Source organism: Vigna umbellata, chromosome 4 (genome assembly GCF_029865625.1).
Source record: "Vigna umbellata cultivar VRB3 chromosome 4, Vumbellata_1.0, whole genome shotgun sequence".
Classification (NCBI taxonomy): Eukaryota; Viridiplantae; Streptophyta; class Magnoliopsida; order Fabales; family Fabaceae; genus Vigna; species Vigna umbellata.
In genome coordinates, this window is record NC_142168.1 from 5,900,634 (window position 1) to 5,923,314 (window position 22,681).

The 22,681-nt window shown below is 38.1% G+C and overlaps 1 protein-coding gene and 1 pseudogene across 1 annotated transcript; one reads left to right on the plus strand and one right to left on the minus strand.

The window, feature by feature from the left end:
* Positions 1–120: 120 nt before the first annotated feature.
* On the minus strand, positions 121–18,259 carry LOC124826497 (acyl-CoA hydrolase 2-like). Its single transcript, XM_088113318.1, has 17 exons — positions 18,113–18,259; positions 17,858–17,950; positions 17,315–17,382; positions 17,077–17,158; positions 15,402–15,448; positions 15,204–15,329; positions 14,979–15,056; positions 14,794–14,881; positions 8,216–8,328; positions 4,288–4,350; positions 4,159–4,214; positions 3,923–4,027; positions 3,645–3,701; positions 3,101–3,202; positions 2,578–2,626; positions 2,270–2,338; positions 121–420 (listed from the first exon to the last, which is right to left on the minus strand). Exons 1-17 carry the CDS (start codon positions 18,126–18,128, stop codon positions 343–345), a joined length of 1,290 nt encoding a protein of 429 aa, XP_087969444.1. The 5' UTR covers positions 18,129–18,259; the 3' UTR covers positions 121–342.
* LOC148199130 (uncharacterized) lies at positions 8,770–12,535 on the plus strand (annotated as a pseudogene).
* Positions 18,260–22,681: the final 4,422 nt, after the last annotated feature.

The window sequence follows — 22,681 nt, forward strand, 5'->3', positions numbered from 1 at the left end:
AAACAGAGAAAAAACCCTTTAAGAAAACCTGACAGTGAAGATGCAGAGATCACAGTAAGTGGTGATATAAGAGTAAATTTTGGTAGGGGATCATGCAAGCAGACAACAAAGGAGCCACAGTTTGTAAATTCAGTTAATTGTAAACAAATAATCTAACACATCAACCAGTTCTCAGTCACATAATAACTTTATGGGATGGTGCTGTTGTATAGATAAACCACCGATTAGATGGTTCACTCTAGAATTCATCACAGAACGAAAACAAAATAATTGTCCTGACCATGCATTAAAAACAAGACAGAACTAAAAAGAAAATCACAAGTCCTTTGCCCTTTTGGCTATTTACAATTTAGATTTGATGGCTGAATTTTCAGAAATAACTTTCCTCATTAGGCCTTCTTGAACCGCTGATACAAGAAGCTGCAAGTTCCCAAACGGAAAAACCTTTAGACAAAATGAACCAGGGAAAAGAGGAAAAACTAATGCCGGAAAAAGTTAGTTCATGCATTAATCGCATATTCGACTAATTTAACCAAATAAAAACTGATAAAAAAAATTAATGGTTAAGCTTACTGAAATAAAGTAATAAAAACTTATTTAATAAGTTTTACTGGGAATCCTCATTTAACCAGCTAGAATATTGAAAGGTCATGTGTTACGGTATAAGGTAGAGGGTAATAATAAGGTTTGGAAAGTATATGAGAGAAGGAATGTAGGAGGGAAGTGAGGCCGAACGGTATTGACCATAAAGGTCGAACGGTAGTCGAATGGTGGAAGGCGTGGAGAGGTCTAGCCGAACGGTGGAAGGTGGTGAAGAGCGGGAGCCGAACGTAGGAGGCAAGGGGGAAACAAGCCGAACAGAGGAAGGCGAGGAGCGAAGCAAGCCGAACGGTGGAAGGCGGAGAGAGGTCAAGCCGAACGGTGGAAGGCATCGAAAGGTCAGGTCAGGCCGAACGGTGGCAGGCGGTGAAGAGCTGGCGCCGAACGGTAGGGTGCAAGGGAAGCAAAGCCGAACAGGAGCTGGACCTAATCGGTTGAAGAGTGACTATCCTAACTGGGACAACAGTTAGGATAGGCGGAAAATATTTAGAAATAATTATAATAAAAAAGAATATATATTAGGGAAATATTTTATTTAGAACAATATTCATATTTTATTCTAGGGAAAGATTTTATTCTAGAAAAATATTTTATTTAGAACAATATTCATATTTTATTTTAGGGAAATATTTTATTTAGGAAATAATTAGTATAAATAAAGGGAGAGTCTAGGGTTAAAGGTATGCTTTTGATTATTGAGTTTTGTTGACAGGTGGTTATGCGCCCTGTGAGGGAGGTTATGCTCCCAAATAATTAACAGAGATTATGCTCCCAATTATTCATTCATTATCATTCGTTTATTGTTCTGTTACGTGTTGTGAGAGTGTGAGAGATTGTATTTGGCTAGTTTACGTACTCAGATACGTAACATCATGACTATTTTGTAGACCCAAATATGTTCTGTACAAGTTAAATATATCGAACTTTCCTGTGTTAAAAATAATTTAACAACCCCCAGTTTGAAAAAAGTTAAATGAGATGTTTAAAAGTTGAAATACATTGATTTTAACATACACAGATATAATACATTAATATTCATTTTGTTAGAGGAAGTTGGTTTCACAATATAACTTCACATTCCCAAGAATTATATTCCTAAAAATATTATGCCCAAAAATATATTACCATAGACGTGTTTGACTGTTAATCATCTAGTAATTTTAGACAAAAGAAATACATTAAAGTTACTACGTTAAAAATTAAAAGCGAAAGAAAAGTAGAATGTAGTGAGGATGAGTAGTTATTTGTTATAATAACTAGTGGAAAGGAAATATCCACCTTCTTTTAGATATTAACAGCTTAAAATGTTAGGGTATAATTCTCGAGAGAATAAACATTGGTGATATTATATTTTCATGGTCTCTCAACTAAAAAATTATATTTATTCTCATCCCCATTTTTCTGGAAACAAAAGAAGATAGCTTAAACAAGCACCCTCTCATTTTTTTTTTCTCATGAAGGTGTTCAAAAGGTTTATCTAACCAAAACCATAGTTATATCATCAAAATTTATATATTCTTCAATCTGTCTTCTCCCCAACCCCTCTTGCACGCATGCATATAGGGGGCATATTTATTGAGAACGTGAAATAAATAAATATTGATCAAACAACCAAACATGGATAATCAAGAGTGTGTAGACAAAGTGATGTGAAGAGATAATCCCTTACCTCTCCCTTTTGATTGAACATTTGGCCAGTAACATAGCCCCGGGCATTACAGGAAGTAGGACTGAAGATCTGTAAAACAAATTGAACGTATTAACAACTTCACGGAATGAAAAAAAAAAGAATTTTGGGGAAAAGTATTTTTTAATTTATGAAAAATGAACTAATTAGATAGTTAATGATGTTCAAAGAGTGGTTAACGAGTAGCCACTTATTCGCGGATTGAATGATTTATTGTTCCTAAAAATATTTTTAATAAGAATTTTGTTGTTTTATCTTTCCTAAATAATGAAAAACTTAACGGTACTCACCACAAATAGAATCCAGTCATCGGCTCTTAAAGGTCTGTGAAACCACATGCTGAAATAAAACCAACAAAGCATTAAACAAAAAATAAGAGAGAATATTTATAATCGTAGCTCGAAAACTTGTATTTTTTTTTCAAATTATGTTATTGATACTAGCAACAACTTATTAGTTGAAAACTTTTAGTTTGTCTCAGTGTTATGTTACTATACTCCCTTCTACACCAAAAAACATGTTAATTTACGCTGTCTGTTTCACAGTGACTGTAGTTTAAGGTCATTTCAGACAAACAACAATAAATATACCACTTTAAACAATTTTACTAAAATAGCATCATTCTTTTAGCAAATGCATTACTTTTGACTGAGATGAAGGGTGTAATTAATTTGAAGACAAATTAGGATGAAAAAAACTAATGCATCATTGGAAGGTGAGTAAATAAATCAATTGGAAAATTTTAGATGACTAAAACTATAGTCGTTGTGGGACGGAAGAAGTACAAATTAAACATTACACTCCGATACTTACGAGTGGTCCAGACTCACAGCGCGTGTCTTCATGCCCTTCCTACGGTTGGGATTCAAACTCACTTGAAGAAAGATTAGATCTGAAGTATATGCTACCACACACCTGCAACACAAAACCCGATTCACTTACTATTAGATATAAAAGCAAGCACTGAAGAGCTTTCACTACAAAAGCGTTAATAAGCTTTTGGACTAGTTGATCTTGATATGGTACTAACCCACTATGACCATCAATCAATAAAAAAGAACCACTATGCACAATAGGTCATTAATTTCATCATTGCCTCTCTCATTCTTCTAAGTGAGAGTTGAATTTCGGTAAATTAAAATGGCCCTATGCATTGTGTCTCAAACTCTCCAAGCTTGGTCTTTCTTACTACATAAGTTTTCCTTTTCCCAAGACGACACAGAATTTAACAGAACTTCAGTAACAAGCTATCCAAGGAATGCAAGCCTTAGCACATCAATAAAAGCCCTCCTAGCTCATCCATACGCCAATTTCACAAAGAACTGGACATATTTAAAGGTAAATAGAAATTATGTACCTATGCAAGGCCTGATCATCTGAAAGTTTTCCCCTTGCTCTGAACCAGTATCTCAAACTGCAGTCAAAATTTTAATAAGATATTATAATATGCAGCATTAAAGTCCCATGACATTAAGTCTTCAAAAATGTTTTACGGAGAAGGCAAAGGATTGAATAATGATGTCTCTCGAATGGTACACCAATCCTTTCTCTTCTCTCTCCAAATCTCTGTCACCAACGTAGCATATAAGACCAGTAAAAAAGCCCAAGCACAAATTGACAGAGTATCAAGCTAACCTAGGGGGAGATTTGGTCTGATTTGTTGAAGTTCTAGGTTCACAGAACCGTATCTCTATGGGCCAGGGAATGAATTCAACTGTAGCAACCTTGTTCCGGTAAGTTCTGAAACAACAATTTTATAAGTTATTAAGGCAAAAAAAATCTTCATACAGTCTTCTTAGGAGCAGAACCAAATAAAAAGTAAAATAAAAAACTGTAGCATCAAGCATAATATGCTAGATAGTAATTACTACCTTGGAAGGCGAGGGTCGGTAAGACGTTGCTCCCGAAGCTCTTCCAAAGACAAAAGCTATATAACAAAGAACAAAATATGACAGTCTAATACCCAAAACTGTTTTTATGAATATAAGTTAGTCACTTGCCTTATCTGGTGTAGGGACTGATGGGATGGACACTTCCTGGTGGTGAAACCCTAATTCCTCCTTCTGTAGAGTTAGAATAATAACAAAGTTAAATGTGCTCCTGAATTTCTAGAATAATCATTGACAACAGCAAGAGCATATATTCATGTTAAAAGATCATACGTCAATCAAAATGAAAACGGCTTAAAGAATGCTTCATTGTATGCTATATTTTGTAATCATTAAAAACTAATACTAGAACAGCGAAACTTACCATAGATTCATATTCCTCCAAATATTTCCAATGCTAGATAGCATTTCATGTACTAAGTTAATATTGCATCGACATACCTACTACTCCTAACAGTAATAAAACCTTAATGACCATAACCCAAATAAATATAAATGCTTGTCATCCCAAAATCACTGATGGTATTCCACTTATGCATCGGTGTTTTATTGCATCAATGACAAGGATGCCATGATATATAGTTGCACTGGCTCAGTTGTCCCTCAGTTCTCCAAATGGCATTTCATCTTTTACTTCCATATTATACAAGCACGGATGACAACAGGTTGAAGTGGGAAGGGAAAGTACTTTCTTACTATCTGCCCCATCTAAAAATATTCATTCCATTAACTGCCTCACTACCTCTAAGGTATCTACAAAACAATATGTATAGTATGAAATATGGACCGAGCCGTTATTGAATAAGGCCGATCGGTCTATCCACCATTGGTCAACCTGGTCAAATGGTTTGGGCCGTAATTAGGCCTACAGCACTAATAAGCCACTTCAAATGGTAATTGGGCCAGCGCTTAAGTTGTTACTGGGCCAATAGTCCAGTGGATGATAAAATAATTAAAGATATCTGGTTAAAGATATTCGATAAACCAAATCCAAAATATTTGGTTGAAGATATTGATAAAGCTGTTTATGGGTAACTAACCGGATCTCCAGGTAAGGTTGTTTTTATTTGATCTATGAAACACTTATAAATACATTGACAGGGCCAAAAGTCAGGTACATTCCATTCACGTTCAACTAACACTTCATAACACCCAAACATTCAGTAGTGATAATCCTTCACTAAATACTCAACCAAGAGTTGAGGCTCTTCGAATCACACGCCTAACTTGAAAGTCGGAGTATCTTTTGCAGGTACCTCCCCCTCGGAACATGAAGGCAACCGATCGGCCAAGACTGATGTGACCAAACGGCCTAGACAGAAATCAACCGAACGACTCCAACAGAAGAAAGGCAAGCAGCTCAGGCGATCCCAGCTTTCGGAAGGAAGGAAGACGCATCAGAATAGGTTAGTCTCTCGGTCCCATAAAATCCTACTAAAACATTTTGGCGCCCACCGTGGGGCCGGGGGCATCCCTTATAACCACAAGGAACTGGACAAGGATGCAGTCTCACCATCAACGTCAACAAGCTTCTACGGCTTTACAGATAATTATTTTGATGTAGATTCATTTTATTATTTAATTTAATTTAAATATCTTAATTCAATATTATAATATTGTTCAAGATTTATTAAGGGTCCAATAATGCACTCACCACTTAGCCAAATTTGGCATCAAGTATCAACCGTGCAACAGTTTGGCCATTCGGCCTCACTGGTATTCAGCCGTTCGGTTTCACAATACAGGTGACAGGACCATGCAGACCACTCGTCCAAGAGGAGGGCAAAAACCGAGCGGTGATAAAAGTTCTAAACGAACTGTCACTCTCGTAAACAAAACCCAGGGGCGTTATGTGAAAAACACCTGGTCCAAACCGAGCGGTGATGAAAGTTCTATACGAACTGTCACTCTCGTAAACAAAACCCAGGGGCGTTATGTGAAAAACACCTGGTCCAAACCGAGCGGTGATAAAAGTTCTAAACGAATTGTCACTCTCGTAAACAAAACCCAGGGACGTTATGTGAAAAACACCTGGTCCAAACCGAGCGGTGATAAAAGTTCTAAACGAACTCTCACTCTCGTAAACAAAACCCATGGGCGTTATGTGAAAAACACCTGGTCCAAATCGAGCGGTGATAAAAGTTCTAAACGAACTGTCACTCTCGTAAACAAAACCTAGGGACGTTATGTGAAAAACACCTAGTCCAAACCGAGCGGTGGGGAACGTTCTAAATGAACGCTCACTCTCGTCTAAGCTGAACGGTAAAGCCCGTTCCCTAGGAAGAACTCCTAGGTCAAAGTCAAAGCAAAGAGGTAAAGACCTCTCGCTAGGACGTTCTCCAGGAACTCCTACGTCAAAGCCGAACGGTCATTCACACCACAATCACCCAGCAACCCTGGATAGTAGAAGCGAGTGGGACGATCATTATCGACCATTCGCAGCCAAACTGTCTTGATTACATGGTATAACCATCTATTTTCTTTTAATTCGATTATTTTTCCTCCTTGGTACAGGTAATCAGCAAATACGACCTCTCTCAAACCCATAAGTCCTATAGTTAATCAAGGCTAAAGCCGATCGATTACACTCGGACTTGGGGGGCATGATGTATCGTATGAAATATGGACCGAGCGGTTATTGAATAAGGCCGATCGGTCTATTCGCCATTGGTCAACCTGGTCAAATGGTTTCGGCCGTAATTGGGCCTACGGCGCTAATAAGCCACTTCAAATGGTAATTGGGCCAGCGCTTAAGTTGTTACTGGGCCAATAGTCCAGTGGATGATAAAATAATTAAAGATATCTGGTTAAAGATATTCGATAAACCAAATCCAAAATATTTGGTTGAAGATATTGATAAAGTCGTTTATGGGTAACTAACCGGATCTCCAGGTAAGATTGTTTTTATTTGATCTATGAATCACTTATAAATACATTGACAGGGCCAAAAGCCAGGTACGTTCCATCCACGTTCAACTGATACTTCATAACACCCAAACATTCAGTAGTGATAATCCTTCACTAAATACTCAACCAAGAGCCGAGGCTCTTCAAATCACACGCCTAACTTGAACGTCGGAGTATCTTTTGCAGGTACCTCCCCCTCGGAGCACGAAGGCAACCGATCGGCCAAGACTGGCGTGACCGAACGGCCCAGACAGAAATCAACCGAACGGCTCCGACAGCAGAAAGGCAAGCAGCTCAAGCGATCCCAGCTTTCGGAAGGAAGAAAGACGCATCAGAACAGGTTAGTCTCTCGGTCCCATAAAATCCTACCGAAACACAATACTTACATATCTTCTTTAGTATAAGTGGGTGGATACACGCAGAAATATTTTTCTTTTTTATATTTTCTAAATTTTAAATAAGATTATTTAAAAATAATTCCTTAAAACTAAGATAAAAAAATAGTTTTAAAGCATAATTCAAATAAAACTATATAATAAAATATTAGTGCAAATAAATTTGGTCTGTCTAGAAAACAAATTTAAATAAGTTGCACCACAAAGTTTAAGTTTTAAACAAATAATATTTTTAAAAACAACTTCAATTTCATAGATATAAATTATATATAAATATCTAAAATTCAACTATAAACAATTCTTTCATGGTTAAAACTTCTCTCATCAATAACTTTGTTTTGATCACTTAATTCTTTTTCCTAAAATATCCAAAAGAAATCACTAACAATGACATGCAGATAACATGATTTAGTAGGTTCGATATTATAGTCGTACCTACCTCATCAACAAACGAACAATTAAAATACTCATACCCATTATTTGTAAGTATCATTGAAGATATTCATTTAGTATCCATTATAGATTTTACCCCTAGATATTCGCTTGTATGAAATATTGTGTCATCCTTGCAAATATTAAACTAATGAAAACCAAATGATTAACCTTAATATGCAATTAAGAATCATAACCGAAAATACATAAAATAGAGACAAAACATTACTTAACCAGATTCAGAGCTAAATAAACAGAGATTTTGTCTTATTCCAAGTCAAGAAAAATGTGGAATTGAGAAATACATGAAATGAAGCCAGCAAAGTGAATATGACGTTTCCCTTTTGAATTGCATCCACTTTCCTAGTAGCAAAACTCTTCCCATCACGGAGACGGCTAACTTGATATATAATGGGTACTGGAAGACAAAAATTTACAGCACAAGTGTTATCAACGGCAAGCCAGAAGTCCACAAAGAAATATGGTAGATGGTATTGCGGTTTGTTGCAGAATGCATGCCGGAAGAAATAAAAATACAATATGTACATATAGTTATATAAGAATGCCAAAATAAATTTTCAATGAAGAAATAAAAAAAAACAGCCACATAACTAACAACAATAGCAAGTTAAAACCTTCAAATAACAGTAAAATGATTATAAAACACCAAGTTTAACACTTCAAATAATGATAAAATGATAATAGTGAGTAGGATGAGCTACTTGGTACTTAAGCCATAAGGCTTTTCTACGTAATGGACTAATCTTTTGAGTTAGCAATTGGCTTTTTTATTGAGAGTTGGGCTACGAAAAGATGATAGAAGCCCTCCCATGGAGAAAGGTGCTACTGCTGAGTTAATATCAATAGAGTGAAGCCTTCATAAACATCAATCCTTAAATAGGGTGGCAATGTTAGAAGTCCCACATTGATAGGATGATGAGGGTGTATGTTAGGAGAAAGAAGAGTATGTGAGTAGTTAGTTGCATTAGCTGGCCTAACTGTCTGACAGTTAGGAAAGGGGAACACTTATTGTTGTATAAATAGTTAAGGAGAATAAGGGGAGGGGATTTTTTGACTGTTCGTAGTTTCTAAAACAGGATTTGGTTATCCTTGTTGGGGAAGATTAAGCTTCCTTTGTTCTTCCTATTCTTGCATTCTTTCTTGAAAGTCAATAATATCAGAGGTTATACATACTTTCTGTACTGTTTCCGAGAGTTGTTGAGTGAGAGATAGGAATTCTTTAACAAGAAACCTATCAATTTGGTCCGACCTGCCGGATTCCAATTTTGCGAGAAGTGAACGAAGATGGAGAACGATACGGATGCGAGACTGGAGGCAATTGAGATCACGATGGAGGGAATGAAGGCTGAGTCAGCAGTTGTACGACGAGACTTGCAGTAAATTATGAGGGTCTTGGGTACGAGCGTTAATCCACCGGAGGGGAGTTCTGATGACAGTTCGGTGAACGACAACAGACACCGAGTCGTGGGGGAAAATGAGAATGGAGGGAATGGAAACAGAGGCGAGGAACAAAAGCCGTGGCGGAAAAGGATTGAATTGCCGACATTCGATGGAGACGAGCCTTTGAGTTGGCTCAACAGAGCGGAAAGGTTTTTCGACATTCAGAAGGTGATGAGCGATGAAGACAAAGTGGAAATCGCGTATGTGAGTATGGAGGGAAGCGCAGCGTACTGGTTTACGTTCTGGAAAGAGAAAGCAAGAAATCGCTCCTGGGACGGTTTGAAGGTCGCGATGATCAACCGGTTCGGTGGGGGATTTAGAGGAACGGTGTTTGAGAGGTTGGCGTCGTTGAGACAGGAGGGCACGGTGGAGGAATTTGTGCGCACCTTTGAGGTATTGACTAGACAGACGAGGGGCATTCCGGAGGAGCAAGTACTCGGATATTTCCTCGCCGGACTGCGGGAGGACATAAAGGGGCAGGTTCGAATCCAGAACCCGCGGGATTTAAGGGAGGCCATGAGGGTCGCTCGGGACGTGGAGGATGCGATGGTGAGAGCGCAAGGGGGTTTTGCGAGTGGGTTCAGAATGAACCCTGTAGGGGCGGGATCATCGGGAGGAGTGATACGAACAGACCCGATTCGTAATCCGGCAAACCAAGGAGGCCGAGTGGAGACGGCGGGAAATGCAAGAAGAGATGGGGTATCGCGAACGCGAATACGAGACCGAATATTGCGGGTGGGAACGATAACCGTGGAAGAATGGTGAGAAACCTACCATATCCGGAGTTTCTCAAGAGAAGCAAGGAGGGTCGTTGCTTCTGGTGCGGTGGCCGATTCGCGCCTGGCCATCGTTGTGATGAGAAGAGTTTGAGGGTATTATTGTTAGCGGAAGACAAAGAGGAGGAAGTGGGAGAAGAACCCGAAACCCAAGGAGAGAAGCTCTTGGAGTTATCGGCCTGTTCTGCGGAAGGGCTAACGTCGACCAGAACGCTAAAATTGACAGGGATGATCGGAGAAAGGAGGGTAGTGGTGCTGATAGACAGCGGCGCCAGTCACAACTACATAGGCCGGAAGCTGACGGAGGAATTAGCATTGAAGGTGACGGACACCCCGGCGTACTGCGTGAGTTTGGGTGATGGCCATCGGAGAATGACACGGGGCCGGTGTGAGAAGGTGACGGTGAAGCTGGAGGAAGTCGATGTGGAGGAAGATTTTTACGTCTTTGAGCTGGGGGTGTAGATGTAATTTTGGGAGTTGCATGGCTAGCCAAACTAGGAGAAGTAAGCACCAATTGGGGAAAAATGACTATGGTTTACAAAGTGGGGGACAAGAAGATATGTATAAAGGGTGATCCATCATTATCGAGACAGGTGGTGAATGCCAGGAGCTTGCTTAAACTAGTTGAAGCTGACTCAGGGGCTGTGGTTTGGAATCTGTGCAAAGTGGAGGAGGAAAACTGCAGTGAGTGGGATAGTGATGTGACGGAAGAGCAGAAAAAACAATTACAGGCGGTGCTACAGGCGCACTATTCCGTTTTTCGTGAATTTCAGGGGCTGCCTCCAAACCGAAACAGAGAACACCGCATCCAACTAAAAGAGGGAATAGACCCCATAAATGTGAGGCCATATCGCTACCCTCACCTCATGAAGGGGGAGATTGAGAAGCAGGTGGAAGATATGTTGAAGGCAGGCATCATTCGTCCGAGCACGAGCCCATTCTCTAGTCCGGTAATCTTGGTGAAGAAGAAGGATGGGAGTTGGAGGTTCTGTGTAGATTACCGGGCCCTAAATAAAGCAACTGTCCCCGATAAGTTTCCTATCCCCGTGATAGAAGAATTGCTAGATGAGCTGACCGGTGCACGTTACTTTTCGAAAATTGATTTAAAATCTGGATATCACCAGATTAGAATGGAGGAAGGAGATGTGCCCAAGACTGCTTTCCGCACTCACCTCGGCCATTTCGAGTTCCTTGTTATGCCATTTGGGCTCACCAATGCCCCTGCTACGTTCCAGAGTACGATGAATGAGCTATTGCGAAAGTATCTTAGGAAATGGGTGTTAGTTTTTTTTTATGATATCCTTGTTTACAGTTCCACATGGGAAGACCACTTGGTGCATTTAGACGGAGTGCTACGGGTGCTAGAGGAGAATGGATGGGTGGCCAACCAAAAGAAATGTGAGTTTGGAAGAAGGAGAATCCAATATTTAGGCCATCAAATCTCAGAACAGGGGGTGGAGATGGATGGTGATAAGACGAAAGCCGTGGTGGAATAGGGAGAGTCGAGGAGCTTGAAGGCATTAAGGGGTTTCTTGGGGTTAACGGGTTACTATAAAAGATTCGTGGCTGGATATGGAAAATTGGCCAGACCGTTGACGGAGCTATTGAAGAAGGGTAAGTTTGACTGGTCCGAGCAAGCAAAGCAAGCGATGGATACGTTGAAGGCTGCGATAACCTCAGCTCCCGTGTTAGCTTTGCCAAACTTCGAACAAGAGTTTCACATCGAGTGTGATGCCTCTGGAGGTGGGGTGGGAGCTGTGTTGACCCAGAATAAGAGACCGATAGCTTTTTTTAGCAAGGCTTTGTCTACGGCTTCTCTAAGTAAGTCAATTTATGAGAAAGAATTAATGGCTCTCGTTTTGGCCATTCAGCACTGGAGACCTTACTTGGTGGGAAGGAAATTTACCGTGCACACTGACCAGCGCAGTTTGAAATACTTGATGGAACAGAGAATTACCACTCAAAGTCAGCAAAACTGGTTGGCAAAATTAATGGGATATGACTTTGAGATCGTATATAAAAAGGGAAGTACCAATAGGGCTGCTGATGCCCTCTCGAGGAAAGATGAAGGAGAGAGGGAAGAAAGAGAATTATAGCTCATTTCCAGGCCCTTTTGGCAAGATTTTAACGACATCCTGCGAGAGGTAGAGGAGGACGTGACATTGCAGAAAGTGATTGCTGATCTGAAACAGGATTCAAACTCTCATGGAGCTTACACTTTAGAAAATGAAAGATTGCATTACAAAGGCCGGATGGTGATATCGTCCAGTTCAGTTTGGATACCAAAGTTACTTGATGAATTCCATGTAACCAAAACTGGGGGGCACTCGGGAGTCTACCGTACATATAAGAGGATAGCCCAATCTTTGTATTGGGTGGGGATGAAGAAGACAATCACTGAATTTGTGGCGAGTTGTGCAGTACGCCAGCAGCATAAGTACTTGGCAGCAAATCCTCAGGGGCTGTTGCAACCCCTACCCATTCCGCAAGCTGTTTGGGAGGAAATCAGCTTGGATTTCATAGTAAGGTTACCTAAATCCCAGGGGTATGATGCCATTATGGTAGTGGTGGACAGGTTGAGTAAATACGCGCATTTTATGGCGTTAAAACACCCATATTCTGCTAAAACCGTAGCTGATGTGTTCACCAAAGAGATCATCAAGCTACATGGGATTCCGGTTTCTATGGTGAGTGATAGAGATCCCTTATTTTTGAGTATTTTCTGGAAGGAATTATTCAAGATGCAGGGAACACAGCTCAAAATGAGCACAGCGTATCATCCAGAGACAAATGGGCAAACTGAGGTGGTTAACCGCATTGTTGAAGGATATTTGCGGTGCTTTTGCTCTGAACAACCAAAGAGCTGGTATGCTATGCTTCCTTGGGCTGAGTTTTGGTATAACACGAGCTATCAAGGAGCTGCAAGATGCACGCCGTTTGAAGTTGTATATGGGAGAGCACCTCCCTCATTTAGCAGGTTCATTCCGGGGGAAACACCAGTGGAGGCAGTGGCACAGGATTTGATGACAAGAGATGAAGCCTTCAAACAGTTAAAGTATCACTTGAATCGGGCTCAGGAATTAATGAAGCAGCAAGCAGATAAGAAGAGGAGGGAGATAGATATAAAAGTAGGAGATTGGGTGTACTTGAAGATTAGACCACACCGTCAATCTTCAATGCCAACTAGACTACACCCAAAACTCTCGGCACGTTATTTTGGGCCCTACAAGGTGTTACAGCAGGTGGGGAGTGTAGCTTTTCGATTGGAGTTACCTGAATCTGCCAGGATTCATTCAGTGTTTCATGTGGCGCAGTTAAAGAAAGCGGTGGGGGACCATGGGATTGAAAAGATGTTGCTAGAGGAGTTGCAAGCTGATGGTCCTGCTTTTTGGCCAGCAAGAATTTTGGAGTGTAGGCAAATTCAAAAAGAAGATGAAGTATGTCACCAAGTTCTGGTAGAATGGCAGACAGGGGGAAAAGAAGGAGCAACTTGGGAAGATCAAACCACAATCCAGGAACAGTTTCCAGAATTTAACCTTGAGGACAAGGTTATGGATGGAGTGGGGGGGGGGGGGTAATGATAGGATGATGAGGGTGTATGTTAGGAGAAAGAAGAGTATGTGAGTAGTTAGTTGCATTAGCTGGCCTAATTGTCTGACAGTTAGGAAAGGGGAACACTTATTGTTGTATAAATCGTTAAGGGGAATAAGGGGAGGGGATTTTTTGACTGTTCGTAGTTTCTAAAACAGGATTTGGTTATCCTTGTTGGGGAAGGTTAAGCTTCCTTTGTTCTTCCTATTCTTGCATTCTTTCTTGAAAGTCAATAATATCAGAGGTTATACATACTTTCTGTATTGTTTCCGAGAGTTGTTGAGTGAGAGATAGGAATTCTTTAACAAGAAACCTATCATACATTGAGTAGGATGAACTACTTGATATGATACTAAAGCCTTGAGACTCTCCTACCTAATGGATTACTCCTATGGGTTGAGCTATTGTCTTGCGCTTAAGTCCAAATAGTGCCACAGTAATATTTTATTTTCCATCTCATGTAATTTCTTGTGTAGCCACACGTTCATCTTAACATATTCATTTTTGGTACTCCCACATTTTTCCCTTTTAAACACACCATTCACTAGATGATATACTTAAATATGATTTGTAGCCTTAGATAATAGAAACTTTGTTAGATGACTATAGAAAGTCAAGATAAAACTAACTCAAGAACTATTCAGAGCCTGCAATTGTTCTAGAACAGGAAATTACTTGACAGTACTGAGTTTAGCTAATAACCCATAACGTAGTTCAAATTCCTTACTTCCTTTTAAGCACAAATATGCAGTACAAGCCATCCAACCATTATAAACATGCACAGAAGTAAAAAGAAACTGGTGATGAAAACATGAAAAAGCCAGGAGTGTGATTTGTCTGCAAGAAAGTCATTGAACAGCAATTGTTTAAAAAAACAGCTGTCATTTGCAAATTTAAATCACAAAAATAATTAGATGAAAAAGGTTCTTTTACAAAACAATGTAGCAGGTGGACCAAGAAAAGAAAATGAATCTTTCAAGGGAGAAAAGTAGAAAGAGACAAAGAATGAGCTATATGGGAGTATTGTCAATGAAGTTCAGATTAAGCTCACTTACTATTAAAATCCCCCACAAGAAGAAAATAGACATGCAAGCTATGAACAACTTTAAGACAATCAACAGATTTTGATGCTGCAGCCAGTGCCTGTCAATTATACATTATCTTGTAAGAAATCATTTCCTAGAAAGTGATGCTAGCATGAGTAGAATTCTGTTTATGGCATAACGAGGTGTTTTCATACCTGTCCAACTATTTGTCCACCAAATACTTTTCCAAATTTTGGAGCATCTGGGGGAGTGATTCCTCGGAAGATATCTACCTTCCAAAAAGAAAGAACACATTGATATAAGGAGGAACCATACAAAACATAGCCTACTTAATATCAAAGATAAACTAGGACAACGATCTCCGTCTAGTTTCCATTTCCATCTCAGTTTATTACATTATATACTATATGAATGGATACCTCTATAGGTTCCAAATGCAATATATGCTCCACAGGTGAGCATGTATCACCAGATTTTTCTGCACTCCAGATAGACTTCGATTGCAGCAATGCTGAATGCTCGTGGGGCAGTACCAAGCACGATAGCTGTCACATCAACATAAACAATTGCTATAGGATAAAACATTGGAATGCAACGGGAAAGAAACCAAAAGGCACCTTTGTCAAAGCTATGACATCAGCATGGTGAACTTCATTTGATAACCCTGCAAGTTTTGAATTCACATTAGTCTTCTGTAATTATAGTTATATAGCAATATTATCTCTCACTGCCCTTAACGTAACATGATAATTCTAGACAAAAAGCTTATTCACAAAAGTATCAAATTAGATGCATGCATTATAGAGAAGTCAAACCTCATTTGTGTAAGATTACAAAATTTAAAACTAATAGTTGTTTAAACTGTAAGGCTTAAATCAAAACTAGGTATGGACTAAGAGAGAAAGGGGGCTTTTTATTTATATCATTTTGTGTATGTGTAAATTACAAAACATTAAAATCAATTGACACTAGTTTTGAACTCCTCATACTAACAAATAAATAAACAAGTCTGGAAATATAATAAACTCTAGAAGCCATTCTAAGAAGATGATCTTAGATACCCTAAAATATGGTACGATATAATAAAGATATTTTCTAAACAGTCAAACTATCACTCAAAGAAAGAAAACAACACAAACATAAAATGTGCTCCATAAAAAATGGCTGAAAGACAACTCAAGGACGCAAGAGATATCAACACTATCAGATTTTATCTTAAAACCAATTTCATAGTAAGAAAAGTTGTCCAACTGATATATAAACTGCATTCTCGACTAAAGTGATAGGCACCTCCAAAAAACTAATTCAGCAAGATGGTTGTAATGATCGTCACCCTATGACAGTGCGTCAGAGTGTTTCATGACCAATAAAGAAGAGATTTTGTCAGCATGAACATCAACAAAAATTTCCTGGCAAGCAATTATACAGCAAGAACTAAAAGTTGTTCTCCAAGATCATCAAGTACAGGATATGTGTATATTATGGTGTGTCAACATGACAAAAAAGTCACCACTAGTGTGATTGTTAGTGGAAAGCCAAAATGGTTGCCGACAGGAAGGCATACTAATCAATAGAAAGGTTTGTCAGAATTATCAAAGACAATTTTATCAGTTTCACTCTTTTCTCCATACTGTCAGAATTGGAAAACCAACAAATCAGAAAGGGAATAGAGCAAAGATCATGATTTAAAAAGGTAACCAAACAACATAAGAATGTTCGAAGAACAGACATCCAGGAAAGGGTAGAACCCAGAGAAAACAAACACCACAAAGGCATCCAAAGAATACAATTGCAGAGACAATGGAAGTGGAATTATTCTTTTGATTGTGGATAAAAGTGTATTACTAATGGATACCAGTCAAGGAATGGAAGTGGCACGGTTAGAACTCTTGACGACTGAGTCATAGCCCACCAAGTTAAAATTAAATAGTTCAGGTAGAGGAGAAAAATAGTCTTTCATTAATAGAAAGGTGATTTACGAATATTCTTGCACATAAAGATGTGTTAAATTTTGAACCACTAAACCTTATATGTACTATTACTGAACTTTAATCCAAATTAAATAAGGAAATGAAACAAAATCAAGAAATCACTACTAGTACATCTAAGATGCTCTAAATTGTCTAAAAGATACAATAAAAATATGACAAGATATTTTCCAGAATATCTAACCGATACAATTAAGAATAACAAAATCATGATGACCCAAACTCCTAAACTTAACAAGCCTACACCTTTGAGGGTGTTAGCAACAGTCTTGAAACATATCTACATAAGAATGAAGTTTATTACCAAAACCAAAGTAGTCATATCTTTTCAATTGAAACTCTGGATGATCATCATCATCAGCACTAACAGAGTTAACAACCTCAGCCTGCAAGCCAGGAAACTGAATATTCAGCACATAACTGAAACTTTGAAATTGCATAAACAAAATCTTTAGATCTGAATCTACATCACTTCAACTGATCCAATGACCATTTTGTACATAACTTTCAATTCTAAAATATAACAATAAAAATGAGCATACCTCTCCTTCCCAGATGAAGTACAGACCATCCCCACGTTCCCCCTCACGAACAACATACTCTCTCGGCTCTACGTAGTAATTCACCATTCAAGAATTGAAAACATTAATGCTAATACCAGTTCATCAGGCATCCTTCCAGAAATGAAAAATCACTTGCAATTGATTGTCGAAATTCTGCACAATATAAATCTTCCAAAATACTATAAATAATCACAACACCTAACTACGTTATTTAGTTCCTGAAATTTGAGATTAACTTTCGGTTCCCAAATTAAAAATTAAAATTATCATTTTAGTCCTTCAAATGTTAAAAAATACTGTTTTTTTATATCTGAAAAATTAAAATGAATTTATTATTTAATTTTGGTGACAAAAACTTATTATTACAAATTTCTGGACAAAAACAAAATCATGCCAAATAGCAATAATAATGAAACTACAATTACGCGAACATATTTTTTAACATTTTCCCACCTAATTCGCAAGAAAAAATCTAATTCAACAGCAAAAGAGGTTAAAACTTCAAAAACAACTTTCTATTACCATAGTATTTGGGAATTACAAGCTCAGATATCTTCCGAACAGACGAGCCAGGAAGCCTCTGTAGCAGAGGAACGTTCCCGAGAAACTCAAACACTGCAACAAGATCAAACAGACAAAACCAAACCTAAAGATCGCAACAGAAACTCGGAAGCATTAAACTGAAAATTAATAAAAGTATCAGAAATACTCCGTCCTGATTAGTTACAAATAAATCATGGATTAGCAGAAACAAAAATCGCAAGAGGCTCCACTCACCTTCTTCCTTCGCCATTACAGTGATTGAATTGGATGTTCGGAGGACTGTGATTGATGTAGTGACAATAACTTGTATATGTAATATTTTATATAAAGGAAAACACTTCTTTATACTGTTTTGGTTGTTAGCTATTATTACTAGTGGAATATGCACACACGTTTAAATGTCCATAGTATATTTCAGGGAAATGATATTTGAACAACAAGTTTTGAAAACATTTTGATACGGAACAGGTGTCAAAATACTAGTGGTCCAAGTAGAAAATTGAATTGAAAATTTTAAATGACGTGGAAAGGGAGTGCAGAAGGGGTTTCAAGTTTGGTGATTCAAATTTCACTTTTCAGATTTTTAATTTGGGACATTCGTAGAGAGAGAAGAGAAGCTTGAGAGAGAGAGTCGAACCTAGAAAGAGAGTTCGAGAGAGAGAGCTCCGACAGAGTGCCCGCCAGAGTGCCGTCGGACAACGTTGAACGTCGTCGTCTTTCTTCCACCCTTCCAGCTGTAACACCCCAAAATATAAAACATCTCACACCCAAATTTATTTCATTAATAAAGAAAACATCGTACAATATTACAATCCTCCATTTAGGAGTAACATAGTTCACACTAGAAATACATTATAATTTCACACATAAATAAAACACTCTTAATTTTATTTATGTTTTATTTTTTTTTTTCTTAAAATATTCTTCATTTTTCTGCTGCTTCCTCCTTCACTTGAATTGGTTCAGACGTCGTTCCCTCATCTGCTCCCGTATAACAAAAACATTATACGATCATCGCAAAAATAAGATTTTTCCGGCACAAACAAACAAGTAAGGGTGAGCTACCATGCAACATTCAAAGAAAAACATTACACTATTGCTATACGTAATACATTCACCATAAATTCATGTAAAATGCAATTATCATTCTAGACTCTATTATCCAGATATAATGTTGATGGAAGTCTCGGGTGGTCATGCACTTGTGGTGATTTCAACAACAAAAATTTTGGCCAAATATAATATATCATATCACCCACAAGGTTAATCCATTAATGTCTATAAACATAGACTAGGACCTCCTACTACTCTCACCACATAACACATCCTTCTCTAATTGATACTGGAAGATTATTAGAGTTTTAGGATAACCACCAACAATAGGACCCTCAACATCAACATATACACTAATACCATACCAATATAGAATCTCTCCATGAGACTCATATCATGCTCATTTTCCTCAACTCATGTCATACTATTACAAAATCTCCTCATAAAACTCATATCATGTTCAGATTCATAATTTCATATCAACATCATAAAATACATTCAACACAGAAATCATACAAGATAAATGTATTACAAACAAATTAACAATAATAAAATCTTACTATAAATAGTCAACGGAGAAGAATCAAATGTTTGACAATCATTAAAATAAACTTAATAAAAACTCTTGGGGAAACAAGAAGTTGAATCTGGCAGAGCCGGTTAGACAACTTCTCATCCTTCCAAGAATACAACGTAATTAAATAATAAGAATAATGACAGGTTTGGGGAAATAAGAAGTTGAATCTGGCAGAGCCGGTTAGACAACTTCTAATCCTTCCAAAAATAAAAACGAATAAGGAAAACAATATAAAGTATGGGGAAACAAGAAGTTGAATCTGGCAGAGCCGGTTAGACAACTTCTCATCCTTCCAAGAATACAACGTAATTAAATAATAAGAATAATAACAGGTTTGGGGAAATAAGAAGTTGAATCTGGCAGAGCCGGTTAGACAACTTCTAATCCTTTCAAAAAATAAAAACGAAAAAGGAAAACAATATAAAGTATGGGGAAACAAGAAGTTGAATCTGGCAGAGCCGGTTAGACAACTTCTAATCCATCCATAGGCAATTAATAGCATACATATGCATAACATAATCAACATCACATTTTACAACTATCACACTTGGATCTAAGCACAAAAGCATGTTCTCATCAAAAATTCAAAATCATACAGAAACAAAATACTTCACACTCAAGATTTAAGATCAACCAAAAGCAACATATACAAGACTCAAAATAATACCAAACAAAATGTAACTCCCCTTACCTCTATTCCAGACTTAGGTTCCTCTTCTTAAACCGTTCTCCAGAAACTTCCAGAATTTCCCCTCTTCAACTAGAATTTCCTCCAACTCTCTCCTCTCACAATTTCCCTAGAATTTTGGTGCAAATCTTCATCCTCCCCCCCTTGGCTATTTATAGCCAAAAATTTTTACTATTCATTTTTACTATTCATTTTTTACTATTCATTTTTACTATTCACTTTTACTATTCATTTTTACTATTCAAAAATTATTTTTTATTCACCATTCTTATCTCTGAATAATTGATTCTACGTGGAGTGTCCTCTTCCACAATTTATTTTAATTTATTTTTTTTTACCATACTTTTATTAACTTTATAAAAATAAAAATAAAACAACTATTTATTAAATTTAAATATTTTTCATGGGTCTTACATTCTCCCCAACAACAAAAATTTTCGACCTCGAAAATTCGACACTTCACAAAAAAAGATGGGGATAAGAATGTTTTACATCATCTTCTAATTCCCAGGTAGAGTCACCTGTTTTCCTATCCCAAACTACCCTGACTAAGTTGATAGTTTTCCCTCTAAGCTCTTTGGTTTTAGTGTCTCCTATACAAACAGGTTGCACTTCTAGAGATAGATCCTCTCTGATTTCAATATCTTCTACTTCTAAAATGTGAGAAGGATCATGAACATATTTTCTTAGTTGAGAAACGTGAAAAACTGGATGGAGTTTGGCTAACTGAGGAGGTAACGCCATCTCGTAAGCGACAAGCCCAATTCTTCTCAAAATTTGATATGGACCAATGAACTTAGGAGAAAGTTTCTTCGAACGAAGAGCCCTTCCTACTCCTGTAGTTGAAGTCACCCGCAAAAAGACATGATCTCCGACTGCAAACTCCAATGGTCTCCTCCTTTGATCAGCATATGACTTTTGTCTACTCTGCGAAGCCTTCATTCTTTCTCGTATCAACTTTACTTTGTCCGTGGTCTGTTGTAGTAATTCAGGTCCTATCAGAGCCTTTTCACCGTCCTGGTACCAGCATAAAGGAGTTCGACATCGTCTTCCATACAGAGCCTCGTAAGGTGCCATTCCAATACTAGCATGAAAGCTATTGTTGTAGGTGAACTCCACTAGAGGAAGTACTTCATCCCAGCTACCCAGATGATCCAATACACACGTTCTGAGTAGGTCTTCTAACGATTGGATGGTTCTTTCAGATTGTCCATCGGTTTGGGGATGATACGCAGAACTCATTCGTAACTTGCTGCCCATAGCTTCCTGTAGAGTTTTCCAGAATCTAGAAGTGAATCTTGGGTCTCGATCTGACACAATGCTTGAAGGGACGCCGTGCAATCTTACTATCTCTTTTATGTACAGTTGTGCCAACTTAGCCATCGACATTCTCAGATTTATTGCTAAAAAGTGAGCAGTTTTTGTCAATCGGTCAATGATAACCCAGATAGAATCATTACCTCTTGTTGTCTGTGGTAAATGGGTGACGAAATCCATAGCAATGCTATCCCATTTCCATTCTGGTATGTCTAATTGTTGTAGCAATCCTCCAGGTCTCTGATGTTCCACTTTTGCCTTCTGGCAAATTAAACAAGCCGCTACAAATTGTGCTACTTCCTTCTTCATTCCTGGCCACCAAAAGGACTCCTTGAGATCTTGATACATTTTAGTCATACCGGGATGTATGCTAAAACGACTTTTGTGTCCTTCTTCAAAGATTAGTCTTTTTATATCGGCATTGTCTGGTACACATATTCTACTTCTGAATCTTAATACATCATCAGATCCTAGCCTAAATTCTTTCGCCTTTTCTGTACCGATCATTTTTGTTATCTTTTTCAAGCCAGGATCCGACAATTGCTTCTCTTTAATTAAAATAAGAAAATCACTAGATATAGTCAGACTACTACATCTAATGAAATCTTCTCCAAACTACATCTGTAACTTCAGATCTCTGAACTTCTCCACCAACTCTTGTTCTTTGATCATCAAATGAGAAACATGAATTGCCTTTCTACTCAAAGCATCGGCTACCACGTTTGCTTTTCCTGGATGATATAGGAGTTCAAAATCATAATCCTTCAAGAATTCCATCCACCGTCTTTGCCTCATATTCAGCTCCTTTTGGTCGAATAAGTACTTCAAGCTTTTGTGATCGCTGAATACTTGAAATTGAGCTCCATAGAGATAGTGCCGCCAAATCTTCAAGGAAAATACCACTGCTGCCAATTCCAAATCATGAGTAGGGTAGTTCTTCTCATGAGTTTTTAATTGTCTTGAAGCGTATGCCACCACTTTTCTTTCTTGCATGAGCACACAACCTAATCCCTGATGAGAAGCATCACAATAAACTTCAAACTTTTTACTTGGTTCAGGGATTACCAAAACCGGTGCACTAGTCAGCTTCTGCTTCAGCTCCAAAAAACTCTTCTCACACTTATCCGTCCAGACAAAAGGTTGATCTTTACGAGTTAGTTGTGTTAAA

What these genes read in the sequence shown, in the direction of transcription:
- LOC124826497 (XM_088113318.1), bottom strand. An exon ending in ATATGACTACTTTGGTTTTG is followed by an intron (nt 15,449 to 17,076) that starts GTAATAAACTTC and finishes CAAAACTTGCAG; the next exon opens with GGTTATCAAATGAAGTTCAC. An exon ending in CAGACCAAATCTCCCCCTAG is followed by an intron (nt 3,702 to 3,922) that starts GTTAGCTTGATA and finishes TTTTGACTGCAG; the next exon opens with TTTGAGATACTGGTTCAGAG.